Here is a 22215-nt window from a genome sequence, read left to right as displayed (position 1 = left end):
TTGGTGCAGCCTCTGTGAAAAACACTATGGAGGTTCCTCAAAAATTAAGAAGAGAGCTACCATATGACCCAGCAATCCCTCTTCTGGGTATCTACCCAAACACTGAAAATGCTTATTCTTAGAAATGTACATACTCATATGTGCATTGCAGTATTAGTCAAAATGGCCCAATACATGGAAATAACCTAAATGTCCTTTAACCAATGACTAGATAAAAAAGATGTGTTATGCCCTGGCCAGTTTGGCTCAGCGGTTAGAGCATTGGCCTGTGGTCCAGAGAGACCTGGGTTTGGTTCCCGCTAAGGGCACATACCTCAGTTGGAGTTTGTCCCCAGCCTTGGTTGGGTCGTGTGGGTGGCAACCACTCAATGTGTCCCTTTCATGTCAATGTTTCTCTCTCTCTCTCTCTCTCTCTCTCTCCCACTCTATCTGAACAAAATATGGAAAAATGTCCTCAGGTGAGGATAAAAAAAGAAAAAAAGATGTGGTACATAAACAATGGAATACTACTCAGCCATAAAAAAGATGAAATATTGCCATTTGTCACAACACAGACAAATCTTGAGAGTATCACATTAAGGAAATAAGTCAGATGGAAAAGGACAAGACTATATGGTTTCACACATGTGGAATGCTCTAACCACAGAGCCAAATCAGCCAGGGTGGATTTGTTTTGACGTATCTCCTTTGATGTTTCTCCACTGAAAAAAGCGAGAGACAGATAACATACTGGGCTTGGCTGTATGGTCAACAGAGACACCATCTCTGGGAAATAATTACCTAAAACACCATGTAACCTGGGGAACCACTTTGCAAATAAATTGGGCTGCATCCAGAGATCTGGAGTAGTTGCTCCCTTGCGATGCTCCCCCTCACTCCAAGCAGTGTCTGCTTGTAGTTCATTGCGTTGTGACGACCCCTAGCAGGCCGAGATAGTCAGCATTAGGTGAGGGTTAACAACAACAAAAATTTATCAAGTGAGCATTTATATGTGTTTTCTGAATCTATGGTATACATCAATACAAAGTTTAAAAGAAAACCCTTCTAGGACTTAAGCTAGTGTTGATATAGTCATATTTCATAAATAAAATCTTGTGACAGATTGTGGCATGTATTTACCTTTCAATCAGAAAGCAATGGTATCACTTCTGTGAAAAATTCATACATGCATTAATAAATAATGCTGGACAAGCCAGGCAAACACCTCTGTTTGTGATGTCTGTCTTAGAAATTACCCAGAGAAAGAAATAATCTCTGGCTATTATTATTATTATTTATTTTTTATCCTCACCCGAGGATATTTTTCCATTTTTTGTACAGACAGAGTGGGAGGGAGAGAGAGAGAGAAACATTGACGTGAAAGGGACACATCGAGTGGCTGCCACCCGCACGACCAACCAGGGCCGGGGACAAACTGCAACCGAAGTACGTGCCCTTAGCGGGAACCGAACCCGGGTCTCTGTGGACCGCAGGCCGACGCTCTAACCGCTGAGCCAAACTGGCCAGGGCTTCTTTTTGTTTTTTTTATCCTCACTCGAGGACATTTTTCTATTTTTTGTTCAGGTAGAGTGGGAGGGAGAGAGAGGAACAGAGAGAGAGAGAGAAACATTGATGTGAAAGGGACACATCGAGTGGCTGCCACCCGCACAACCAACCAGGGCAGGGGACAAACTGCAACCGAGGTACGCGCCCTTAGCGGGAACCGAACCCGGGTCTCTCAGGACCGCAGGGCGATGCTCTAACCGCTGAACCAAACCGGCCAGGGCACTTATCTTTATTTTTTAATGTATTACAGATCTTCCCCCTTTTTCCACTATTTTTTTTCTTTAGTGATTTTAGAGAGAGAGGAAAGGAGAGAGCTAGAAACATCGATGAGAGAGAACATCAACTGGCCACTCCTGCATGCCCCCCACTGGGGATAAGGCCCACAACCTGGGCATGTGCCCTGACCAGGAATTGAACCAGCAACCTCTTGGTGCATGGGTTGACACTCAACTGTTGACACTCAACCAGTAAGCTACACCAGCTGGGACTTTTTTCCACTGACCCCCTCCTCCCTGCTCCCACCCCCCTCCTGCCTTCCCCACACTACTGTCTGTGTCCATTGGTAATGCATATATGCATATAAGTTCTTTGGTTTATCTCTTCCCACCTCCCCCTTCCCTTTGAGTTTCCTCAGTCTAACAACTAATTTGTACTTATTAATACCTTCATCTTTTTTACCCACCCTCCCAATCCCCCTCCCATCTGGCAACCATCAAAAAGTTCTCTGTATCTATGAGTCTGTTTCATTCTGCTTGTTCATTTTGTTTGTAGATTCAATTGTTGACAGATGTGTATTTATTGACATTTTTTGGTTCATATTTTTTATCTTTTCCTTCAACAAGACCCTTCAGCCCTGGCCAATTTGGCTTAGTGGTTAGAGCGTTGGCCTGCGACCAGGGAGTCTCGGGTTTGATTCTGGCCAAGGGCACGTACCTCAATTGCAGTTTGTCCCTGGCACCAGTTGGAGTCATTCGGGTGGCAATCAATCGATGTGTCTCTCTCACATAGATCTCTCTCTCTCCCTCCCTCCCTCCCTCCTGCTCTATCTGAAGATAGGTGGAAAAATATTCTTGGATGAGGATTTAAAAAAATAATAATAATAATAAAAAGAAGACCCTTTAATATTTCATATAATACTGGTTTGGGGGTGATGAACTCCTTTAGCTTTGTCTTGTCTGGGAAACTCTTTAGATGTCCATCAATTCTAAATGACAGCTTTGCAGGATAGAGTAATCTTGGTTGTAGGTCATTGCTTTTCATCACTTTGAATATCTCTTGCCACTCCCTTCTGGCCTGCAAAGTTTCTTTTGAGAAATAGGCTGACATTCTTATGGGAGCTCCCTTGTAGGTAACTAACTGCTTTCCTCTTACTGCTTTTAACATTCTCTCTTTGTCTTTAAACTTCTGTATTTTGATGATGATGTGTCTTGGTATGGTCCTCTTTGGGTTCATCTTGTTTGGGACTCTCTCTGCTCCCTGGACTTGTATGTCTGTTTCCTTCACCAAGTTAGGGAATTTTTTTGTCATTATTTTTTCAAATAGGTTTCCATTTTATTGCTCTCTCTCTCTTCTCCTTCTGGAACCCCTATGATGCAAATGTTCACTTGAAGTTGTCCCAGAGGCTCCTTACACTGTCCTCATTTTTTTGGATTCTTCTTTCTTTTTGCTGTTTGGATTGGGTGTTTTTTGCTTCCTTATATTCCAAATCAATGGTTTGCTTCTTGGCTTTATCTACTCTACTATTGATTCCCTGTAAATTATTCTTTATTTCAATTAGTGCCTCCTTCATTTCCGACTGGCCCTTTTTTACGCTCTTGAGGTCCTCACTAAGTTCATTGAGCCTCCTTATAACCAGTGTTTTGAACTCTGCATGTGTTATATTGCTTATCTCTGTTTTGTTTAGTTTTTTTTCCCTGTTCTTTCTTTTTTTTTTTTTTTTATCCTCACCCGAGGACATTTTTCCGTTTTTTGTTCAGGTAGAGTGGGAGGGAGAGAGAGGAACAGAGAGAGAGAAACATCGACGTGAAAGGAACACATCGAGTGGCTGCCACCCGCACAACCGACCAGGGCCGGGGACAAACTGCAACCGAGGTACGTGCCCTTAGCGGAAACCGAACCCGGATCTCTCAGGACCGCAGGCCAACACTCTAACCGCTGAACCAAACCAGCCAGGGCTGTTCTGTTCTTTCATTTGGGACATGTTTCTTTGTCTCCTCATTTTGGCTGTCTCCCTGTGTTTGCTTTTATGTATTAGGTAGAGCTGCTATGTCTCCTAGGCTTCATAGGTTGGCCTACTATAGTAGGTGTCCTGTAGGGTCCAGTGGCACAGCCTCCCTGATCACCCCAGCTGGGCCCTCGAGGTGCACCCCCTTATGTGGACTGTACACCCTTCTGTTGTAACTGAGTCTTGAAACATTACTGTTGGCATGTCATGGGAGGGATTTACTCAGGCTGATCAGCTGCAAGGACTGGCTGTGCCCACTGACCACTGGCCTCTGACTACCTTGGAGGATCAGCTGGCCACAGACCCACCACACAGAGCAAGACTTACTTCAGCAGGGCTCTGGTGCCCACTGAGTCCACTCCTTGAGGGTGTTGCTTGTGGAGATGGTTGGGTGGTGGTGCTTTGACATGGTCTGAAGCTGTCCACTGGGTGTGCTGGCTCTGGGGCAAGGTCAGCCATTGCCTGTGTTCTACCCGGGGCCACCAGGCATAAGCTACAAAGCGATCTGCAGATGGCTGCATCTTGTGCTGGGTTTGGAGGTGCCCAGGCAAAGCCAAGTTGTGAACCAAGGCTTGGTGCTTCTAGCACCAGGCTTGGGGCCACTTAATGAGAGGTATGGGGCTCACTGAGGCCAGATTCTGCTTGTTGGAGAGAATTTATGAAAATCTGAAGCAAGAGCCAAGACAGACCAATCCTATGGTAAAGCCACTGGAAATAGCTTGGGTGGACCTGAAAGTTGGGTAGAGCAAGGCCTCAGGAATCATCAGGGAGGGGCAAACAGTGTGAGCCAGGTTGCTAGAGTCCCATATATGGTGCCTATCTGCTGGCCCCATGGGGAGAGGGCTCACCAAAAGAGCAATGGCCTCTGCCAGCATGTCTGTCCAGAAGAAGGCTGCCTCTCCAGCCCTCAACCTGATGCTAAACAACTCAGTTCTTCCTCGTATGTCTCTGGTGCCTTTCAGACTGCCTCCTCCATGCTGGAGTCTGGAGGGTATGAGTCTGACTAAGTCGTGCACGGGCCCTTTAAGAGGAGCTGCCTGGGGCTCCAGAAGCCTCAGCCTCCTTCAGCCTCAATTCCTGCTGTTTTGTACAGCCAGAAGTTATGGGAACTTCTCTTCCTGGCTGTGGAACCCTGAGCTGGGGGGCCTGATGTGGGAAGGGGACCCCTCACTCCTCAGGGAGGATCTTAATAGCCAAGGTATCCCTCCTTATTTTTATCTGCCACACATGGGTGTGGGACCAGCCTGTCCACACCTCCTCCGTGCTTCCTACCAGTCTCGCTGTGGCTTCTTTAATTTCATAGTTGTAGGACTTCCCTTCAGCTTGATTTCAGGTGCTTCTGAATGATGGTTGTTCTGTAGTTAAGTTGTAATATTGATGTGGTTGTGGGAGGAGGCGAGTACCGTGTTTACCTACACTGCCATCTTGACCAGAAGTCCTCTTTCCCTTGATTTTTAGATAGAGTGGAAGGGAGGGAGAGAGAGAGAAACATCGCCGTGAAAGGGACACATGGAGTGGTTGCCACCCACACGACCCAACCAGGGCCGGGGACAAACTGCAACCTAGGTATGTGCCCTTAGTGGGAACCGAACCGGGTCTCTCTGGACCGCAGGCCGACGCTCTAACTGCTGAGCCAAACCGGCCAGGGCAAGGTTCTCTCTTTTTTTTTTTTTTTTAATATATATATTTTTTTCTTTACTGATTTTAGAGAGAGAGGAAGGGAGAAGTAGAGAGAGACAGAAACATCAATGAGAGAGAACATCAATCGATTGCCTCCTGCATGCTCCCTACTGGGGATTTGGCCCACAACCTGGGCATGTGCCCTGACTGAGAATCAAACTGGTGACGTCTTGGTGCATGGGTTGACGCTCAACCACTGAGCCATACTGGCCAGGCTTTCATTTATGAGTTTCATCATATTGGTGGGAGTAGTCATAGTTCATTTGCTCTCATTACTGTATAAAATTGCAAATAATAAATCATCATTTATTTATCTATTCTATTGATGGGTATTTGGATAGTTTACATATTGAAGGTGATACAAATATTCTTGTACCTGTCTTTTGGTGAGCACATGTGTGGTTTCTGTTGGATATATTCCTAGGAGTGGAATTATGTGCATTATTTTTTACGGCATACAACTCAGTAATTTTTAGTATACATGTATATGTGAAACCATCCCCACAGGCAATTTTAGAACATTTTCGTCACCTTAAAGAGAAACCCTTAGCTATCACCTCTCTATCCTCCTATTCCCTGTAAGCAATGACTTCATTTACTTCCGTCTCTGTAGCTTTACCTACTCTTAACACTTTGTCTACCTGGAATTATACAATGTGTGGCTTTGTGTCCGACTTCTTTCACTTTACGTAATGTTTTCAAGGTTTATCCATGTTTGAAATGTATCAGTATGTGATTCCTTTTAATGGCCACATAATATTTCATTATATTTCAAAATGTATCCCACATTTTGTTTACTCATCATTCATTGCTGACCTTTGGGTTGTTTTCACCTTTTGGCAATTGTGAACAGTACTGCTATGAATTTTGTGTACAAGTCTTTGTTCGCACACCTGTTTTCAATTCTTTTGAGTATATAGGAGTGGAATTTCTGGGTCATATGGTAATTCTGTGTTTAACTTTTTGGAAAACCACCGCCAAACTGTTTTCCACAGTGACTGCCCCATTTTACATTCCCTCCAACAGTGCACAAGGATTCCAATTTCTCCACATGCTGGCCAACACTTGTTATTTTGGTGTTTTTTAAATTACAGCCTTCCAAGTGGGTGTGTAGTAGCATCTCACTGTGGTTTTCATTTGCATTTCATGTGCTTGATGGCCATTCGTATATCTTCTTTGGAAAACTATTCAGCTCCTTTGCTCATTTTTCAATTGGGTTGGTATGTTCATTATTGTTAATTCATTGACTTGGTCATTCGGTGAAGCACCTCTTACACAGTAGGCACTGTGAGGCAATGGATATAAAACAATGAACACATTACTTGCCCCAAAATGAGCAGCCAAGAGAGTTCTGTTTGAAAAAAAAAAAATCCGCCCTGGCCGGTTTGGCTCAGCGGTTAGAGCGTCGGCCTGCGGTCCTGAGAGACCCGGGTTCGGTTCCCGCTAAGGGCGCGTACCTCGGTTGCAGTTTGTCCCCAGCCCTGGTCGGTTGTGCGGGTGGCAGCCCCTCGATGCGTCCCTTCACGTCGATGTTTTTCTCTCTCTCTCTTCCTCTCTCTCCCTCCCGCTCTATCTGAACAAAAAATGGAAAAATGTCCTCGGGTGAGGATTAAAAAAAAAAAAAGAAAAAAAGAAAAAAAAAATCCTTGTTCCTGACTTTTCTTATGAAACCAGATCTGGAAGCAGATCTGGGCCCGAGTTCTCCTGTGCCAACTTGGTGAGGGGACCTAGGTGGTGCTGTGCCTTGTCTCCGGTTCTCTCCCCACTTCCACCTGGCTGGTTTACACAGCTTCAGTTCACCTGGGGGCTGAGGTTTCTCAACAAGCACCCTGGGAGCTGAGGCCCCACTGAAGATGTATTTACTTTAGTTCTTTGAGTCGGGAGCCGCTGGGACTGCTGGCTGACCTCCCACTGCAACAAGTTTAAGCAAGCAAAGACTTTTCCTCAAGCCAAATCTTATTGTCTTTTTCAGGTTGAAATGGAATATTTTCGACTTCGTTTAAGAACAGAAAAAGAAGCGGCCCCCTTTTTGCCCAAGGCCTTTGGGCTGCATTAGAGGAAGGAGGGAAGTCGAATCCGTTCTGTTTGTGCTTGAACTTTTGAAATGATGGGCGCGTCTGAAGTTTATGAGCAAATTGCGTTAATAGGCGTTTTCAGAACTCTTCAGTCCTTTGAAGGAGCCACCTGTCTCCACTTCAGCTCTGCCTTACCCTAGTCCGGTTTCTTGAGTTCAATCAGTAAACAGTGGTAGAAAAAAATCAAGTTGAGATTAGACAATCTCCAGTAATCAGATAGGAGGTAAATCCCAACCCTAAAGAACAGAATACCCATCCCACGCCTTTCTCCCTGACCCAGGCGGAGTGCGTGGCGGTTATCCTGGATGCTGGGTTGTTTACCAGCTGAGTGGTCCACTTGGCCTCTCTGAACTTCAGTTTCCTTATCTACAGAATAAAGAGTTCATCATTCCTACCTTTTTTTTTTTTTTTAAGGCTTTACTTAGTGTTGTCAACATAAGAATGTCCAAACCTGTAGAGAATTTTTATTTTTATTTATTTATTTTTATCCTCACTCGAGGACATTTTTTGATATTTTTTTGTTCAGATAGAGTGGGGGAGAGAGAGAGAGAGAGAGAGAGAAACATCGATGTGAAAGGGACACATCGAGCGGTTGCCACCCGCACCACCCAACCAGGGCCGGGGACAAACTGCAACCGAGGTACGTGCCCTTAGTGGGAACCGAACCCGGGTCTCTCCAGACTGCAGGCCAATGCTCTAACCGCTGAGCCAAACCGGCTAGGGCGAATTTTTATTTTTTTATTTAATTTTTTTTTCTTATCCTCACCTGAGGACATTTTTCCATTTTTTGTTCAGATAGAGTGGGAGGGAGAGAGAGGGAGAGAGAGCGAGAGAGAGAGAAACATCGACGTGAAAGGGACACATCGAGTGGCATGACCCAACCAGCGCTGGGGACAAACTGCAACTGAAATACATGCCCTTAGCAGGAACCAAACCCGGGTTTCTCTGGACCGCAGGCCGATGCTCTAACCATTGAGCCAAACTGGCCAGGGCCCCGTAGAGAATTTTTATAAAAATTTATTTGAGCCAAAAAAGAGGATACATCTGGAAGCAAGCTCTCAACAGACTGAATAAATGCTTCAGACAATAACAGTTTGCAGTTTCTTTTATGCATTTGAAACTAAGGGGGGACACTAAGGAGGATTACATGGAGGTGGGAGAAAGCAAGGTAGGGATGAGTAATATAATTAAGTGCTCTCTTGAGGGTGGTTACGCTTATTTCGGAGGTGTATTAACCTAGATGCACAGAAACAATGGACGGAGCTAACTCAGGCAAGGATAAACCTTTTACTAAAGAAGTCATATGACTCCTTGGCCGGTTTGGCTCAGCGGTTGGAGCGTCAGCCTGTGGTCCAGAGAGACCCGGGTTCGGTTCCCACTAAGGGCATGTACCTCGGTTGCAGTTTGTCCCCGGCTCTGGTTGGGTCGTGCGGGTGGCAGCCACTCGATGTGTCCCTTTCACGTCGATGTTTCTCTCTCTCTCTCTCCCTCCCACTCTATCTGAACAAAAAATGGGAAAATGTCCTCGGGTAAGGATAAAAAAAAAAAGTTATATGCCTAGGACGTGACTACTCACCATGACCTGCCCAGTTAGAAATTTAGGATCAGATCATCCTACTTTTCATAGCATCCCTTTTTTTGTTCACTGTGCATAGCAGAGAAACCCAGTCTCCCTGTGACTTAAAGGAGACGGGACTTACTTTTTCTGGGAGACAGCCAGTCTGTAGCTTGCCTGGTGTATCCTGCCAGCAGGCTCCAGCCCCCTTCTGTCTTGCTGCTCTGTGGTGTCCAAGCTCACCAGGTTGTCCGAGATAGCTGGCATTTTTTTCCTGTCACAAGCTGCATCTAGCTGGCCAGAAAGAAGACAAGAAGATGAGTCTTCCCTTTGTGGATTCTTCTCAGAAGTTACACCCACTACCTCTCTTTAAATCTCATTGACCAGCCCTGGCCAGTTTGGCTCAGCGGTTAGAGCATCAGCCTGCGGTCCAGAGAGACCCGGGTTTGGTTTCCGTTAAGGGCACGTACCTCAGTTGCAGTTTGTCCCCAGCCCTGGTTGGTCGTGCAGGTGGCAGCCACTCGATGTGTCCCTTTCATGTCGGTGTTTTTCTCTCTCTCTCTCTTCCTCTCTCTCCCTCCCACTCTATCTGAACAACAACAACAACAAATCCCATTGACCAGAACTTCATCTTAGGGCCAGATCACCTGCTGGGGAAGCTTGAAAATGTGGTCTCTGTTCCACATGGACAGAGAAACATCTGAGGGTGTATTAAGGAAGAAGGGGCTGTTGGGGGGGGGGGGGCGCAATTCTCTGCCACAGCACCTATTAGAGCTGCTGTCAATGCTTTGTTGATAATAAGACCATTAAACTAGCAGAGATTTGCACTTTTCCGCCTCCTAATCCAAAGGCTGGGCTGTATGAGGTGGCCTGCTACGCCTTTAAGGGCACTGGTTATCCACTGATTGCAAAATGTAGGTATAAACAACAGAAAACCAACTAAAACTGGCAATTAATTAATTAATGCTTTAGATTCCACATATAAGTGCGATCGTGCAATATTTGCCTTTTTATGTCTGGCTTATTTCATTTAGCATAATGTCCTTCAGGGTTCATCCATGTTGTCACAAATGGAGTTCAGCTATTTCTGCCCCCGCCCCCAATGGGTTAAATTTAAAGAGGGAATTTATTGGCTGTTGACAGTGAAAAGTCCAGAGATAGGTAGACTTACATGGGTCTCGGGATTCAACAACTTCAAGATTAAGTTGGCCACTGTGCCCTCCTATTTCTTTCTCTGTCTCTCCCTGACTCCTTCTCTCCCTACTGTTCCCTGTGTTGGCTTTCTTCTTAAGCAGCTTCTCTCCACATGCTTGCTCTTGCAACGATCACTTTGGCAAACGCAAAGCAAAGAGCGTGTTTCCCGGTGGACAAAAATGGGCCCCCTTATTGACCTGGCATACATGAATAAGGAGGCTTTGGCTGAAAATAAGTGAAGGGATATTGTTTTATACAAGGCTCCTAGGATTTGCAACCTAGAAACACAACCTGGGCAATACCCAGACTGTTCCGAAGAAGAATGAAAAGCTAAGAGTTCTTACAGTAAAAATAACACTCTTGAGAAGAAACAGTCTTGTGTTCTTGGCCTCTGGATTGTTCCGAGTTGCTCATCTTCCAGATGTGCAGTGGACACATAAACATTCTTTACTTGGTCCTTCAGGGGGTAACCAGAGGGTTATCCATAGAGTATCTATAGAAAACTTTAAGTTCCTGGGCTAATTAAAACAAGAATAGAGCCCTGGCCGGTTTGGCTCAGCGGTTAGAGCGTCCGCCTGCGGTCCGGAGAGACCCGGGTTCGGTTCCCGCTAAGGGCATGTACCTCGGTTGCAGTTGGTCCCCGGCCCTGGTTGGTCGTGCGGGTGGCAGCCACTCGATGTGTCCCTTTCACATCGATGTTTCCCTCTCTCTCTCTTCATCTCTCTCCCTCCCACTCTGTCTGTACAAAAAATGGAAAAAATAAAATAAAACAAGAATAGAATAATTTCCTCAGGCCTCAACCTACCTGATTTTAGTAATTTAGCTGTTTGACTGTATTGACTTCATTTTATTTTATTTTATTTTATTTTTTTAATCCTCACCCGAGGACATTTTTCCATTTTTTGTTCAGGTAGAGTGGGAGGGAGAGAGAGGAACAGAGAGAGAGAGAGAAACATCGATGTGAAAGGAACACATCGAGTGGCTGCCACCCGCACAACCGACCAGGGCCGGGGACAAACTGCAACCGAGGTACGCGCCCTTAGCGGGAACCGAACCCGGGTCTCTCAGGACCGCAGGCCGACGCTCTAACCGCTGAGCCAAACCGGCCAGGGCTGTATTGACTTCATTTTATTTCTTCATCGTATTCCTGACCATCTATAGTATGCCTGTGAGGTAGGGATTTGGGGTACACAGTCTCTTTTGAGGCGTGTCATGGTGATCCCTGGGAACCACCTCAGCAGTTCTCTAGGTTTGTCAACCTGTGGACAGAAACAGGTGTGGACTCCCAGGACCTTAGACCCCTGCAGTTCTTGGCTGTGTACTTCCCAGCACACTTGCAGGAACGCCCTGGCTTAGGTGGCTCACTGCAACCATTTGAGAAGATTGTTCGGGTAATTCAGATAACATTCCCTTGAGAAAAACCACCGATTCAAACTTTCTAGGTAGGGAAGCTGAGGTCTAGAGAGGTTAAATTCTGTGTCTTAATTTGGATTCCCCTGAGAACAAGGACTGGGGTGCAGGTGGTTTGTTTGTGATCCTAGGAAACAGGAGTGAGGGAGGGGGAAGAGGAGAGAGGAAGAGAAGCCAGTGTCGGCTGTTACTGAAGCCATCACCCTAGGCAGCCAGGGTTTTACTCACCAGGACCTCTAAGAAGGTACAGCTGGCCTCTCAGAACTGTCCCGCTGCAGAAAGGGAGCCTTGAGGAAGTCCCTGAGCAGACAGACCCCTAAGGGACTGTCCCAGCAGCCGAAACCAAAGGTGTAGTGAGGAGATGTGACATGAGACACCAAAGGTGTCTGCGACAGTCACTCACCCAGCCAGCAGCAACCTGGGCTGAGACCTCAGGCCTCCAACCCCAGCCTAGTGCTTGCTTGCTCTCTACAGAGCTTCAGCAGTTCCCACTGTGCCGCTCAGCCTCCCCCCTCCCCCAGCTGTAGCTCAGGCATCAAGTTGGGCCGCCTCCCCCTCAGTTGGAACTGTGACCCACCCTTCCGTGAGACGGCAGCAGCTTCCTCTCCCATTTACACCGTAACCCAGTGTTGCTCCCCCTGCCCTGCATACTTTGTTCTTCCTGCAAACTCTCCCCACAAGCGATCAGCAACCAATCAACAAAAGATAGCCACGGTATTCTTAGCAGCTGCAGAACTGAATCGTCAGGATTGGCTCTCAGGGCCCGTACCGCCCAGTGGTAGCCTGGAAGGCAGGAACCTGGAGCTTGCCCTCTGAGTGGGACAGGGTCTAAAACCGGTTCCATTCCTCCAGAGGCCTGGGCGGGAGCCCAGTAGCTGTCACCCAGGGTGGGCAAGTGAGCGCACGCCGGCGTAAGCATGTGATATTTGGACTTCTGGAGGCCTTTTTTTTGTTTTGTTTCTTTAATAATTAATAGACCTAAGTTCTTAAGTACAATTTTAGAGTTACAGCATAACTAAGCACGTTAAACTGGGGTTCCATATGCCCACCCCACCCCAGATGCAGTGTCCCCGGTTGTTAACATTAGCGCATAATTAGTGCCCTGGCATTGATGCATTATTAGGGACTGTAGTCCATAGTTCACATTAAGATTCAGTCCTTGTGTTGGACTATTCTGTGGGTTTTGACAAATGCCCAGGGGCATTTTATCCGCAGGGCGTGGTGTCTAGGGTGAGGCCATTGTTCTTAGCCCCCTTAGGCAACCTCTCTGCTTAGTCAAAGCAATGTGATTTGCCTCAGTTTCCTTTTCCACTGTTATTGCACCAACGCTCCAGGCCACTGGTATTGTGTGGAAACTGGGGAGTAGGATGGAAAAAGAACCTTCTCTCTGATTAAGGACCAGAAGTCAGTTTCTGGTTTGGATCTCCAAGGGTGAAGCAGTCCCTAAGTTCAATGGTGATGGTTCCTGGGAATGGGGTGAGCCCAACAGTCTCTGCAGTGGTCCCTAGCACATTGTTCGCAGCAAGGGTGTGCCAGGCCCTTGCTGCCAGGGAGGCCTGGCCTGGTGCAGTGGAACCCATGCTGCCTCTCCCCACAGCTCCGGAGAGAAGGAACATATTGCCACCCTGCCTATCGGAGGCCTTAGCTACGTTCAGGGCTACACCAAATTTCGTCTTATCAACAAGACTGTAGGACGTTGCCTGGATGCTACAGCACAGAAGTTCCCAGACCGAGAGGCCTTGATCATCCTCCATGAAAATATCAGGTTGACCTTTGCCCAGTTAAAGGAAGAGGTGGGTCCTGACCTTGAACCCTGAAAGTGGGCAGGTGCTAGCCCCCAGGCTTCCTTGGCTGGGTGGAACCATTAGGCCGACACCTGACTGGGGCAGGGTGTGGGGGTTGCCAGAGAACCCCAGGGGCATTAGGAGGTGGGGACAGGACTGAGGCAGAGGTGGCCCAGAGGCTTCCTACATCAGTCACCCCTGGGGCACTTGTTAACTCTGTGTAATGCATGCCCCACTGAGGTCTGTCCCTTGTTCCTAGGTGATTCTGATGTGAACCCCTGGGCCAAGGGCTGAGGTGGGAGTCATGGCCCTTCCTGCTTGCCCACACCTTACCCCGTGTGCCCTGTCTGTTTACACCAGGTGGACAAAGCTGCTTCTGGGCTCCTGAGTATTGGCCTTTGCAAGGGTGACCGACTGGGCATGTGGGGACCCAACTCCTATGCATGGGTGCTCATGCAGCTGGCCACAGCCCAGGCAGGCATCATTCTGGTGAGGAAGGGCTGGCCTGGCATAGCTGGGTATGCAGGGGGGCATCATTCATGGGAAACCTGCTGGCTCCTTGGTCTCAGAATCAAACCCGTGTGGGTATTTGGGTAGCTTTTTCCTGAAGCTACCAAGGAGACTTAGGCGGGCAGGGTGCTGCCTCTGTCTATACCGTGTTTCTGTGCCTACTGAGGGTAGAGGGGTAACGAGAGGGATAGGGTCTGCCCAGAACACTGACATACTCTTGCTGTCTCCACCAGGTATCCATAAACCCAGCCTACCAAGCTATGGAGCTGGAGTATGCCCTGAGGAAGGTAGGATCTGTTCCTGGGGCGGGGCGGGGCGGGTGCCTGGAACAGGGGCTTTCAGTTATCAGAGGGCTGATGGGGTGGTGAGGGCTGCATAGGTGGGTGATACCTAGAGTCGTCCTTTCTTAGGCTGTGAGTGGACGGGAGGAGGAGGTAGTTGGGCAGATACAAAGCTGGTGTATGTGTTGGGGGATGGTACACGCATGTGTCATGGCAGTGGTGTGGGAGCCGGTGTGTGTGTGGTGTCAGGGTAGTAGTGCATATGTATGAGAGGGAGCAGCTTTTAGTGTGGCCTCTCCTAGATTCCCAGTGTGGGCTTTCCGCTGACTGGGAGTGGGGGCTCCCTTCCACAGGTAGGCTGCAAAGCCCTCGTGTTCCCCAAGCAATTCAAGACCCAGCAGTACTACGACATCCTGAAGCACATCTGTCCAGAGCTGGAGAAGGCCCAGCCAGGGGCCTTGAAGAGTCATAGGTGGGGATGTCCCGGGTTGGGACGTGTGTGTTATATGACGTCCTGGCCCCCTCATCCACTACCCACCCCCACGGAGGAGGCAGGTTTCTCAGTGGGCTCCCTCAGCCCCTGACTCTCTCCGTTCTCCCTGCCCCCAGACTCCCAGAACTGACCACACTCATCTCAGTGGACACCCCTCTGCCAGGGACATTGCTCCTGGACGAAGTGGTGGCAGCTGGAAGCAAACAGCAGCATATGGCCCGGCTCCGGTACACCCAGCAGTTCCTGTCCTGCCATGACCCCATCAACATCCAGTTTACCTCGGTAAGGCAGAGGTCTTTAGGACCCAAGCCCAGCCTGGCATGTTACCCTGCCTGCCCCTGTGAACCTTCCCCGAGAATGAGCACAGGGCTACGGAGCTCAGGAGTGCGGACTCTTCTCCTGGGGCAACCCTAGTCGTCCTCTCTGCCCTAGAAAACATCAGCAACCGGTGTCCTTGTCCATGTCCCCCTCTCTGGCCCTCTTGTCCCCAGCACGGGGGCAGATGCATGGTGCCACCATAGGCCCCCTCATTTAGCAAAAGGGGAAATTGAGGCCCAGAAGCAGAATCTGCTTCTGAGCCACAGAGTGCTCTGAGCCGCTTTATGAGTGGCGTGGAGGACAGGGACCTTATCTTCCACACCTGTGGGTCCTAACCCCTGGCACCAGGCAGGCACGTGGAAAACTTACGTGAACACGTACTGAATGAATGAATGGGTCTGGGGCAACAGTCCCAGTCTCCTGACTCCAGTCCAGTGTTCCTCCACGCAGTGGCCCAGGGCATGAAGGAGATGGGGAGAAAGAGGCCAAGTGTCACCTGTTTGTCTTCTCAGGGGACGACAGGCAGCCCCAAGGGGGCCACTCTTTCCCACTACAACATTGTCAACAACTCCAACATCATAGGGGAGCGCTTGAAACTGCACCTGAAGGTGAGGGGTGCTGGCCACGGCCTACTGGAACCCTGCGTGGGTGGGGGTTTTGCTGGGCTCTCCCTGCTGGCTAGAGATACTAGCTTCTGGGGCTCCCAGCTCCAGGATAGACCTAGCCTCCTGCCTCCATCTCCAGACACCAGAGGAGTCGAGGGTGATCCTGCCCGCCCCCCTGTACCACTGCCTGGGTTCTGTGGGGGGCACAATGGTGAGCATGATGCACGGTGTCACCCTCATCCTGTCCTCTCCAATTTTTGATGGCAAGAAGGCGCTGGAGGCCATCAGCAAAGAGAGGTGGGCATCATTGGGCAGCTCCTTGCTGGCTCATGAGACCCTCCTATTCCTCACTCCTGGGCCCTGCTCCCTCTCCAGGATGTCTCCTCCCTCCAGCTAGGAGACATGGAGACAAGGTAGTGGGGAACCTCAGCAGAGTGCCAGTTCCTGCCTCCAAAGAGCTTCTCCTCCCTGTTTCCCACTGTCGCAGCCTTGGCCCTTGCTACAGGTTCAAGGTGGGTGGGTGAGAAGAGGGAGTTCCCTTCCACTTCTGAACCTGATTTTAAGATGCCACCCTCCCTTATACAGAGGCTCCTTCCTGTATGGCACCCCCACAATGTTCGTGGACATTCTGAACCAGCCAGACTTCTCCAGTTACGACATCTCAACCATGTGTGGAGGTGGGATGGGGCCAAGGGTGGTCAGGCCAGAGCTGGCCTGGTTGAGCTAGATGTACACCCAGTCCTTTACTTAGGGGGCAAAAAGATCACTGTAGAAATGTTGGGGGAAGGGAGGCAAATTCCCAGCCACTCTGGATACCAGTCCAAGGCCTGATGCCAAGTGTAGGAACAGGTCCAGGGGCAGGGAAGAGAAGGGAATGTTCTTCCCTAGAAAGAGCTGCGGGCAAAGGGGGTCCACTGAGCCTGAAGGTGGTGGGAGCCGTGTCAGCCCTCTCTCTGATTCAGGTTTGATTGCTGGGTCCCCAGTACCCCCAGAGCTGATCCGAACCATCGTCAGAAGGCTGAATGCGAGGGAGCTGGTGGTGAGTGGTGGCTGGGGCTGGGGCGGTGGGAGCAAGGCAGGCCACCCTGGGGTGAGAACAGATGTATGGGAGTGGGGATGAGCCCGGGCCAGATCTCCAGGGTAGACCCTCTCGGCCCACCCTCCTTCTAGAAAGCAGATGTGAGAAAATGCAATCTGACTTCATCCGCAGCCAGCGAGTCATGGAATAGGGAACAACAGGGAGTAAATATCATACATACATAAATTTATACTTATAGAAATCTGGGGAGGAAATGCAGCGTGGGAGATATTTGGCAAAGCACCGGTATCCTGCTAGAGCGTCCTGGCAGGCAAGGGCTGGTGGAGCTGGGGTACAGGCTGAAGACCTTTCCTGGAAACAAGGGGTGGGGCAAGGATCTGACGTTTGTTTCCAAATGGAAGGGAAAGGGGAGCAGATGAAAGGAGGATTCTGGAAGGGTGGCCATCCTGATGACCACCCAGTTCTGGTTCTGAAGGACTTGAGGGTCTCGGCAGCCCTTCTTTGAGAGGAGCTGATGTGGAGGGGCCAGGTGTGATGGAGCCCTCACTGTCAGGCAGAGATGGTGGAGCTGGGTTCATGCTGGCAGAGTCCTGACTCCCCCTGCCAGGACGTGTCTAGGTGTGGACAGCTCTGTGCATCAGCAGAGGCTGTGGAAGAAGGTGGGGTCGGAGGTGGGGAGGTCAGTAGTTTCTCCAGCAGAAGGCAGAGACCAGTCACCAGGACTGGCTGGATCAGGACCTGCAGAGAAGCAAGGAACGGTGTCAGGACGCCAGTAACCCAGCTGACGCTCGGAGAAAGTGGTGGGAGCCTGGGCCAGTCTCATTATCCCCTTTAAAAGTTCCCCTTTTCTCCCTGGAAAACTGGAGGGTCTGCACGCCCCTCTGTGGGAGGGCATACCCTGGGACACCCTCCTTACTTGCCAGTGTTTCCAGAGAGGGGAATGGGGACCAGCCTGCCCTGTTCCCACCTGTTTAATGGCGGCCAGCTTTCTTGGACCTCTTAGTGGGGAACTTGCAGCTGCGGAAGGCATCCGTGTCACGAATGTGCTGGCCCCTGAACTTGGCAGGCGAGGCACAAGTGGCATCAGGGCGGGAAGACTTGGCTTCCAGCCACCTGGAGAGACAGAGAAATGGGGTTGGGCAAGAGATGTGGAAATGCTAGGGGAAAGAACAGTGAGTTATGAGGTCAGGATTCACTTGGCTCCAGAAAAGTCTGGGAACTGTCACCTTCATTTGACAAATGTAGGAGCTCAAGCCCACACCTGTCAGGTAGCAAATGTAGGACAATATGCCCAAGATATCCTAATGCAGGGCCAGCGTGTCTCCATTGCATTACCTGAGGGTGGGTTCTGGGAGGGGTGTGGGGGTGCTCTCACCTCCGCAGGCCCCTAAGCTGGCAGGTACACTTCCAGGGGTTGTTGGTGAGAGAGAGGGTCTCCAGGTTGTCAAAGGGGAAGTTGGAGGGCAGCTGAGCCAGGCGGTTGTTCTCCAGATGGACGTTTTTCAGTGTGGTGACACCCAGGAAGGCACCGTCGGAGAACTAGGGAGCAAGGTGGGCACAAATGAGCACCTCAGCCCCCATGTCCAGCCTCTCCAGCTCTATGGCCCCAGAGTGGCAGGGTCCTTCCCTGGACATAAGCAGTAGCACCTTGAGGAGTGTCACAATGTGACTAAGTTGTCTCTGTTGATTTAATACAAACGACCAGCTTTTGAGATAGCCGGTGTCATTTCTAATATAGAGATGGGAGGAAAAGTTAAGTTCCTTGCCCAGGGTCACACTAGGCAGTAAACAGTAGCTTTGGGACCACACCCAGCTCCTCTGCCCCTGGCACCATACTCTCTGCACAAACACTGCCGCTGGGGAGGCAGCCAGAGTTGGGCCCCAGCGGCCTAAGCTGGCACATGGTGAAGCTGGTCAGTGTTTGGTGGGATGGGCAGTGGGCCCAGGCTCCCCACAGCCCTAGGGTCCTGGGACTTCCCCCAGCTCTGTCCTCACTGGTCCCTCGCTGCCTGCCAGAAGCTATTTGTGGAGCCTCCTTGGTGGAGCCTTTGGCCAGGTTGGACAGCTCCAGAGGAAATGTTCTATTGGTGCCCACATCTTGGCCTAGGCGTCACAGATCCTGCCTGGCCTCCCCTGCCCCCATCAGTCCCTGCTGCCCCTGCTCTGCTACCCACCGAAAAGCTGCTCTGGCACTGGGGGACCCCGGGGGGCTCTGACTTCAGCTGGGGAGGGGCCAGGCTGAAGAATGGCAGGTTCCATTCATGCAGACAAAGGCTGGCTGCCTTCCAGGCTTGATTCAGTCCTCATCTCCATGCCAGTGGCCAGGGAGGGGTGTGAAGTTCTCGGGTAACCAGACTGTTCTGATGACTGTCCCCCCACCTTGCCCTGGTGCCTGCCCACACCTCCTAACTGAAGTCCCTGTATTAGAGCAATTTTTCCAGCCCCAAAAAGGGATTCCACCAGGACCCAAGGTAGCCCCACTTGGCCAGGTGCTGAGTATCACAAGGGAGGAAGGATTCAATGAGGTTGCAGCTAGGAGATGGGTCTGGTGAGTGGGGTGGGCAGAGGACAGTGAAGCACTGTAGGGAGACACCTGGGGACCTGTGCCAAAGGTTGACAATGGTGTGTGGTTCTTGCCTTTGCCCTTGGCAGAGGTCTTGGGTGCCATGCCTGCAGTCTGGGGAAGCCTCTGGTCCCTGGTCCCCATTCAGTTGAAATGGACCTGAGAATGCAGCGGAATGTGTGTGTGGAGGGAGGGGGTATCCACCAGGGCCTCTAAGGCGTGTGGAGGAGGTCTTCCTCGGGTATTTGCTCCCCCTTACTCCCCAGCCCTCCCCCCACCCCAGCACACATGCACGCCCCCCTCCAGGAACAGGGTCTCTTTGTGGGCCTGATTCACCCAGCTCCTCTGGAAGTCTCCTCAATAAACAAACCTTCCTTTATGGGGTGGTAGGTTTACTGGAGACGGGAAAACAGTAGAGGAGGGGCAGAAGCCCAACAGGAAGAGGTGGCTGCTGCCCACAGTGGGGGGTTAGAAGCACTGGACAAGCTTCCTAGGGGCCATTGGTGGGGCCAGGGCAGCCCCAGCTCCGTTTATAAGAAAATGCTAGGAGGGCAGTGGCTGAGACTAGGGACAGAGACTGCAGGGCAGGGTGGGGATGTGACAAGATGAGGGGCAGAGCTCCTCACGTTGGAGATAGCCAGAGGGACAGAGGCAATTTGAGGGGAGAGGGAACAGTACCCAGTTGTGGCCCTGGATCCCTGGGCCTCCAGGAAAAGAAAAAGGAGTCAGGGCAGAGGTCTGCAGCCAGGAGCTCACCTTTTCCAGGTTGGTGTTGTCCAGCCAGAGGGTCTCCAGGTATCTGCCGAAAGACTGGAAGGCGTTGTCGGGAATGCTCTTCAGGGGGTTGTGGGACAGCTTCAGCTCCTCCACCACCCGCAGCTTGCTCAGTGCCGCCGAGGGGTAGCTGGACAGCTGGTTCCTGTCCAGGTGGAACTTGGCGAGGTTCTCCACGTCGTCCAGAGCTCCGGGCTGCAGGGAGCTGATCGCGTTTTCGGACAAGTAGAGCCAGCGCAGGTCCTTGGCGCCTTGGAAGGCGCCGGCGCGCAGCTCACGGATCTTGTTGTTGTTGAGCTGCAGGATGAAGAGGTTGACCAGCGGGGAGAGCAGCCCCCGGGGCAGCTCGGTCACCTTGTTGTGGTCCAGGTAGAGGTAGGTGAGCTCGGTCAGGTCGTCGAAGGCCCCCGCGCGCAGCACGCGGATGTCGTTGTGGGACAGGTACAGGTAGATGAGCTGCTTGAGGCCGCGGAAGGCGCCGGCTGTCACCTCGCGGATCTGGCAGTGCTGCAGGTGCAGCGACACGAGGTTGGGCATGGCCCGGAACGAGTTGGCAGCCAGCACGGGGAAGTTGTTGCGCTGCAGGTTGAGCAGTTTGGTCTTCTCGGATACTTTGGGGATCTTCTGCAGTCCCACCTTGTCGCAAATGACGTGCTGGAGGTCGCCATGGCAGTGGCAGTTCTGGGGGCAGGCGGCCAGCGCCGGCAGCAGGCCGGCCAGGAGGCCGAAGCTGAGCAAGAAGATCGGGCAGGCCATGGCCGGGACGCCTGGGGCTGGGCTGGGGGCAGCGGGAAGTCCTCAGCGCTCGGGTCTCCCGCCCTATTTATATGGTGGCCCTGACCGCAGCCGACAGCCAGAGCCAGCTCCTACGTGGAGCATCGAGGCCACCGGGCTTAACTCCCTCCCGCCCGGTGATGCGCCCCCGCCCTCCACTGGGAGAGGGCGGGGCCCCTCCCCCGGCTGGCGACCATGCGGACTGGGACCCTGGCCCTCAACCAATTCCCCAGCTCTCAGATCCTGCTCCTTTCCAGACCCCCTAGCTCCTTTCCCCGTGTCTTTTTTGGGTGGGGGCTTAGAGCCCTGTGATTACACTGCAGGGATGGAGGCGGTCCGTGAACGTATTTGTTTGCTCAAGTTCGAGCCTCCATACCGGGCACCCCCCTCCCCCAGACACGTTGGGCCGGTGCCCTGGACCCAGGGAGGGAGGAAGCGGGGCTGGACAGCCGGACGCGAGGAGTCTCGCCGCAGTCGGCCAGCCGGCGGCGCTTTAATAGGGCTCTTGTGCAGCGCCGGCGGAGCGTGCGAGCCACCCTGGCGTCGGGCTCCCCCTTCTGGCTGGACTCAGCCAGCCCTGGGGAGATGGGCGCTCCTTCCCCACCCTTGGACTTGTCTGGGGCTCCTCTCTACCAGCCTGAAGCCTGAGTTTTCCCTGCACCCACTCTCCGCTTTTCTATGGCTAAAAACTAACCAGAATGTGTGTGTGGGGGAGGGCTGGGAGTGTGTGTGTGTGGGGGGGCTAGGGGTGCTGGGGGTTGAGGGGCGGGGGCGGGGTGGGGAGGGGAGGAGTGACCCACAGGACTGAGGACTCACAAACACACCTGAAGACCACAGGCTGGGAGTCAGGGCAACTGAACAAGCACAGTCCCACCCCCACCCCCTTTTAATCTCCTTAAAATATCCCATCTCCTCATTCCCATCTCCAGGGTGGTGGCCAGAGTGGCGCCAAGATGTACTTGGCAGAGCCCACACCTGGGCAGTGGCCCCAGGACTGGGAGGGCCTGAGGGGTGAGGGGGCCTGGGTCCTGGCTCCAAGGGACCAGCTCTGGATAGCTTGGGTCCTGTGGGCAGCCCTGCCCCAGCTGACCAGGCCTCTGTGTGTCCTCTTGCCAACCACCGTGTCCAGATTCCTGTGGAAAGGGGAGGGTGGGCAGTCAGGGTCTCACGTTGGGCTGCCTGGCAGGGAATGTTGTCTGTGTTGGGGGGGAGGGAGGAACTGGACCCCAGGTCTCACCAGACCCCAGCTGTGCCTGAGCTATGCCAGCTGACAGTGGAAATTGGGGGTGGGGGCATGGAGGACAAAGGTCTGGTGTCTTTGCTGACTGGAAAAGACATAGAATACAGCGTGGCTAGCCCTCCCCTCACCCAGTGCCCAGGTGTGGCGGGCG

General features: G+C 51.5%; 2 protein-coding genes across 3 annotated transcripts in view; one reads left to right on the top strand and one right to left on the bottom strand.

Annotated features, from left to right (window-relative positions):
* Window positions 1-22215, top strand: part of ACSF2 (acyl-CoA synthetase family member 2) — a 44789-nt gene that overhangs the window by 18224 nt on the left and 4350 nt on the right. The window contains exons 2-10 of the mRNA XM_036268151.1: window positions 13281-13476; window positions 13828-13956; window positions 14211-14264; window positions 14612-14730; window positions 14868-15033; window positions 15582-15677; window positions 15814-15971; window positions 16260-16351; window positions 16637-16713. Of these exons, the coding sequence (XP_036124044.1) occupies window positions 13281-13476; window positions 13828-13956; window positions 14211-14264; window positions 14612-14730; window positions 14868-15033; window positions 15582-15677; window positions 15814-15971; window positions 16260-16351; window positions 16637-16713 (1087 nt within the window). The remainder of the gene's footprint in view (window positions 1-13280; window positions 13477-13827; window positions 13957-14210; window positions 14265-14611; window positions 14731-14867; window positions 15034-15581; window positions 15678-15813; window positions 15972-16259; window positions 16352-16636; window positions 16714-22215) is intronic.
* CHAD (chondroadherin) lies at window positions 16922-20875 on the bottom strand. Of its 2 annotated transcripts, none has more exons than XM_036268152.1 (4): window positions 20033-20833; window positions 18089-18252; window positions 17681-17826; window positions 16922-17451 (listed from the first exon to the last, which is right to left on the bottom strand). In XM_036268152.1, exons 1-3 carry the CDS (start codon window positions 20804-20806, stop codon window positions 17685-17687), a joined length of 1080 nt encoding a protein of 359 aa, XP_036124045.1. In that variant the 5' UTR covers window positions 20807-20833; the 3' UTR covers window positions 16922-17451; window positions 17681-17684. The 2 variants fall into 2 exon arrangements, with proteins under 2 accessions (XP_036124045.1, XP_036124046.1); XM_036268153.1 differs by having other exon boundaries at window positions 16926-17451; window positions 17666-17826; window positions 20033-20875.

This window comes from Molossus molossus, unplaced genomic scaffold, assembly GCF_014108415.1.
Source record: "Molossus molossus isolate mMolMol1 unplaced genomic scaffold, mMolMol1.p scaffold_m16_p_19, whole genome shotgun sequence".
NCBI classification, from domain to species: Eukaryota; Metazoa; Chordata; class Mammalia; order Chiroptera; family Molossidae; genus Molossus; species Molossus molossus.
The sequence above is the reverse complement of the archived record's forward strand: the minus strand, read 5'-3'. Positions and strand labels throughout refer to the sequence as shown.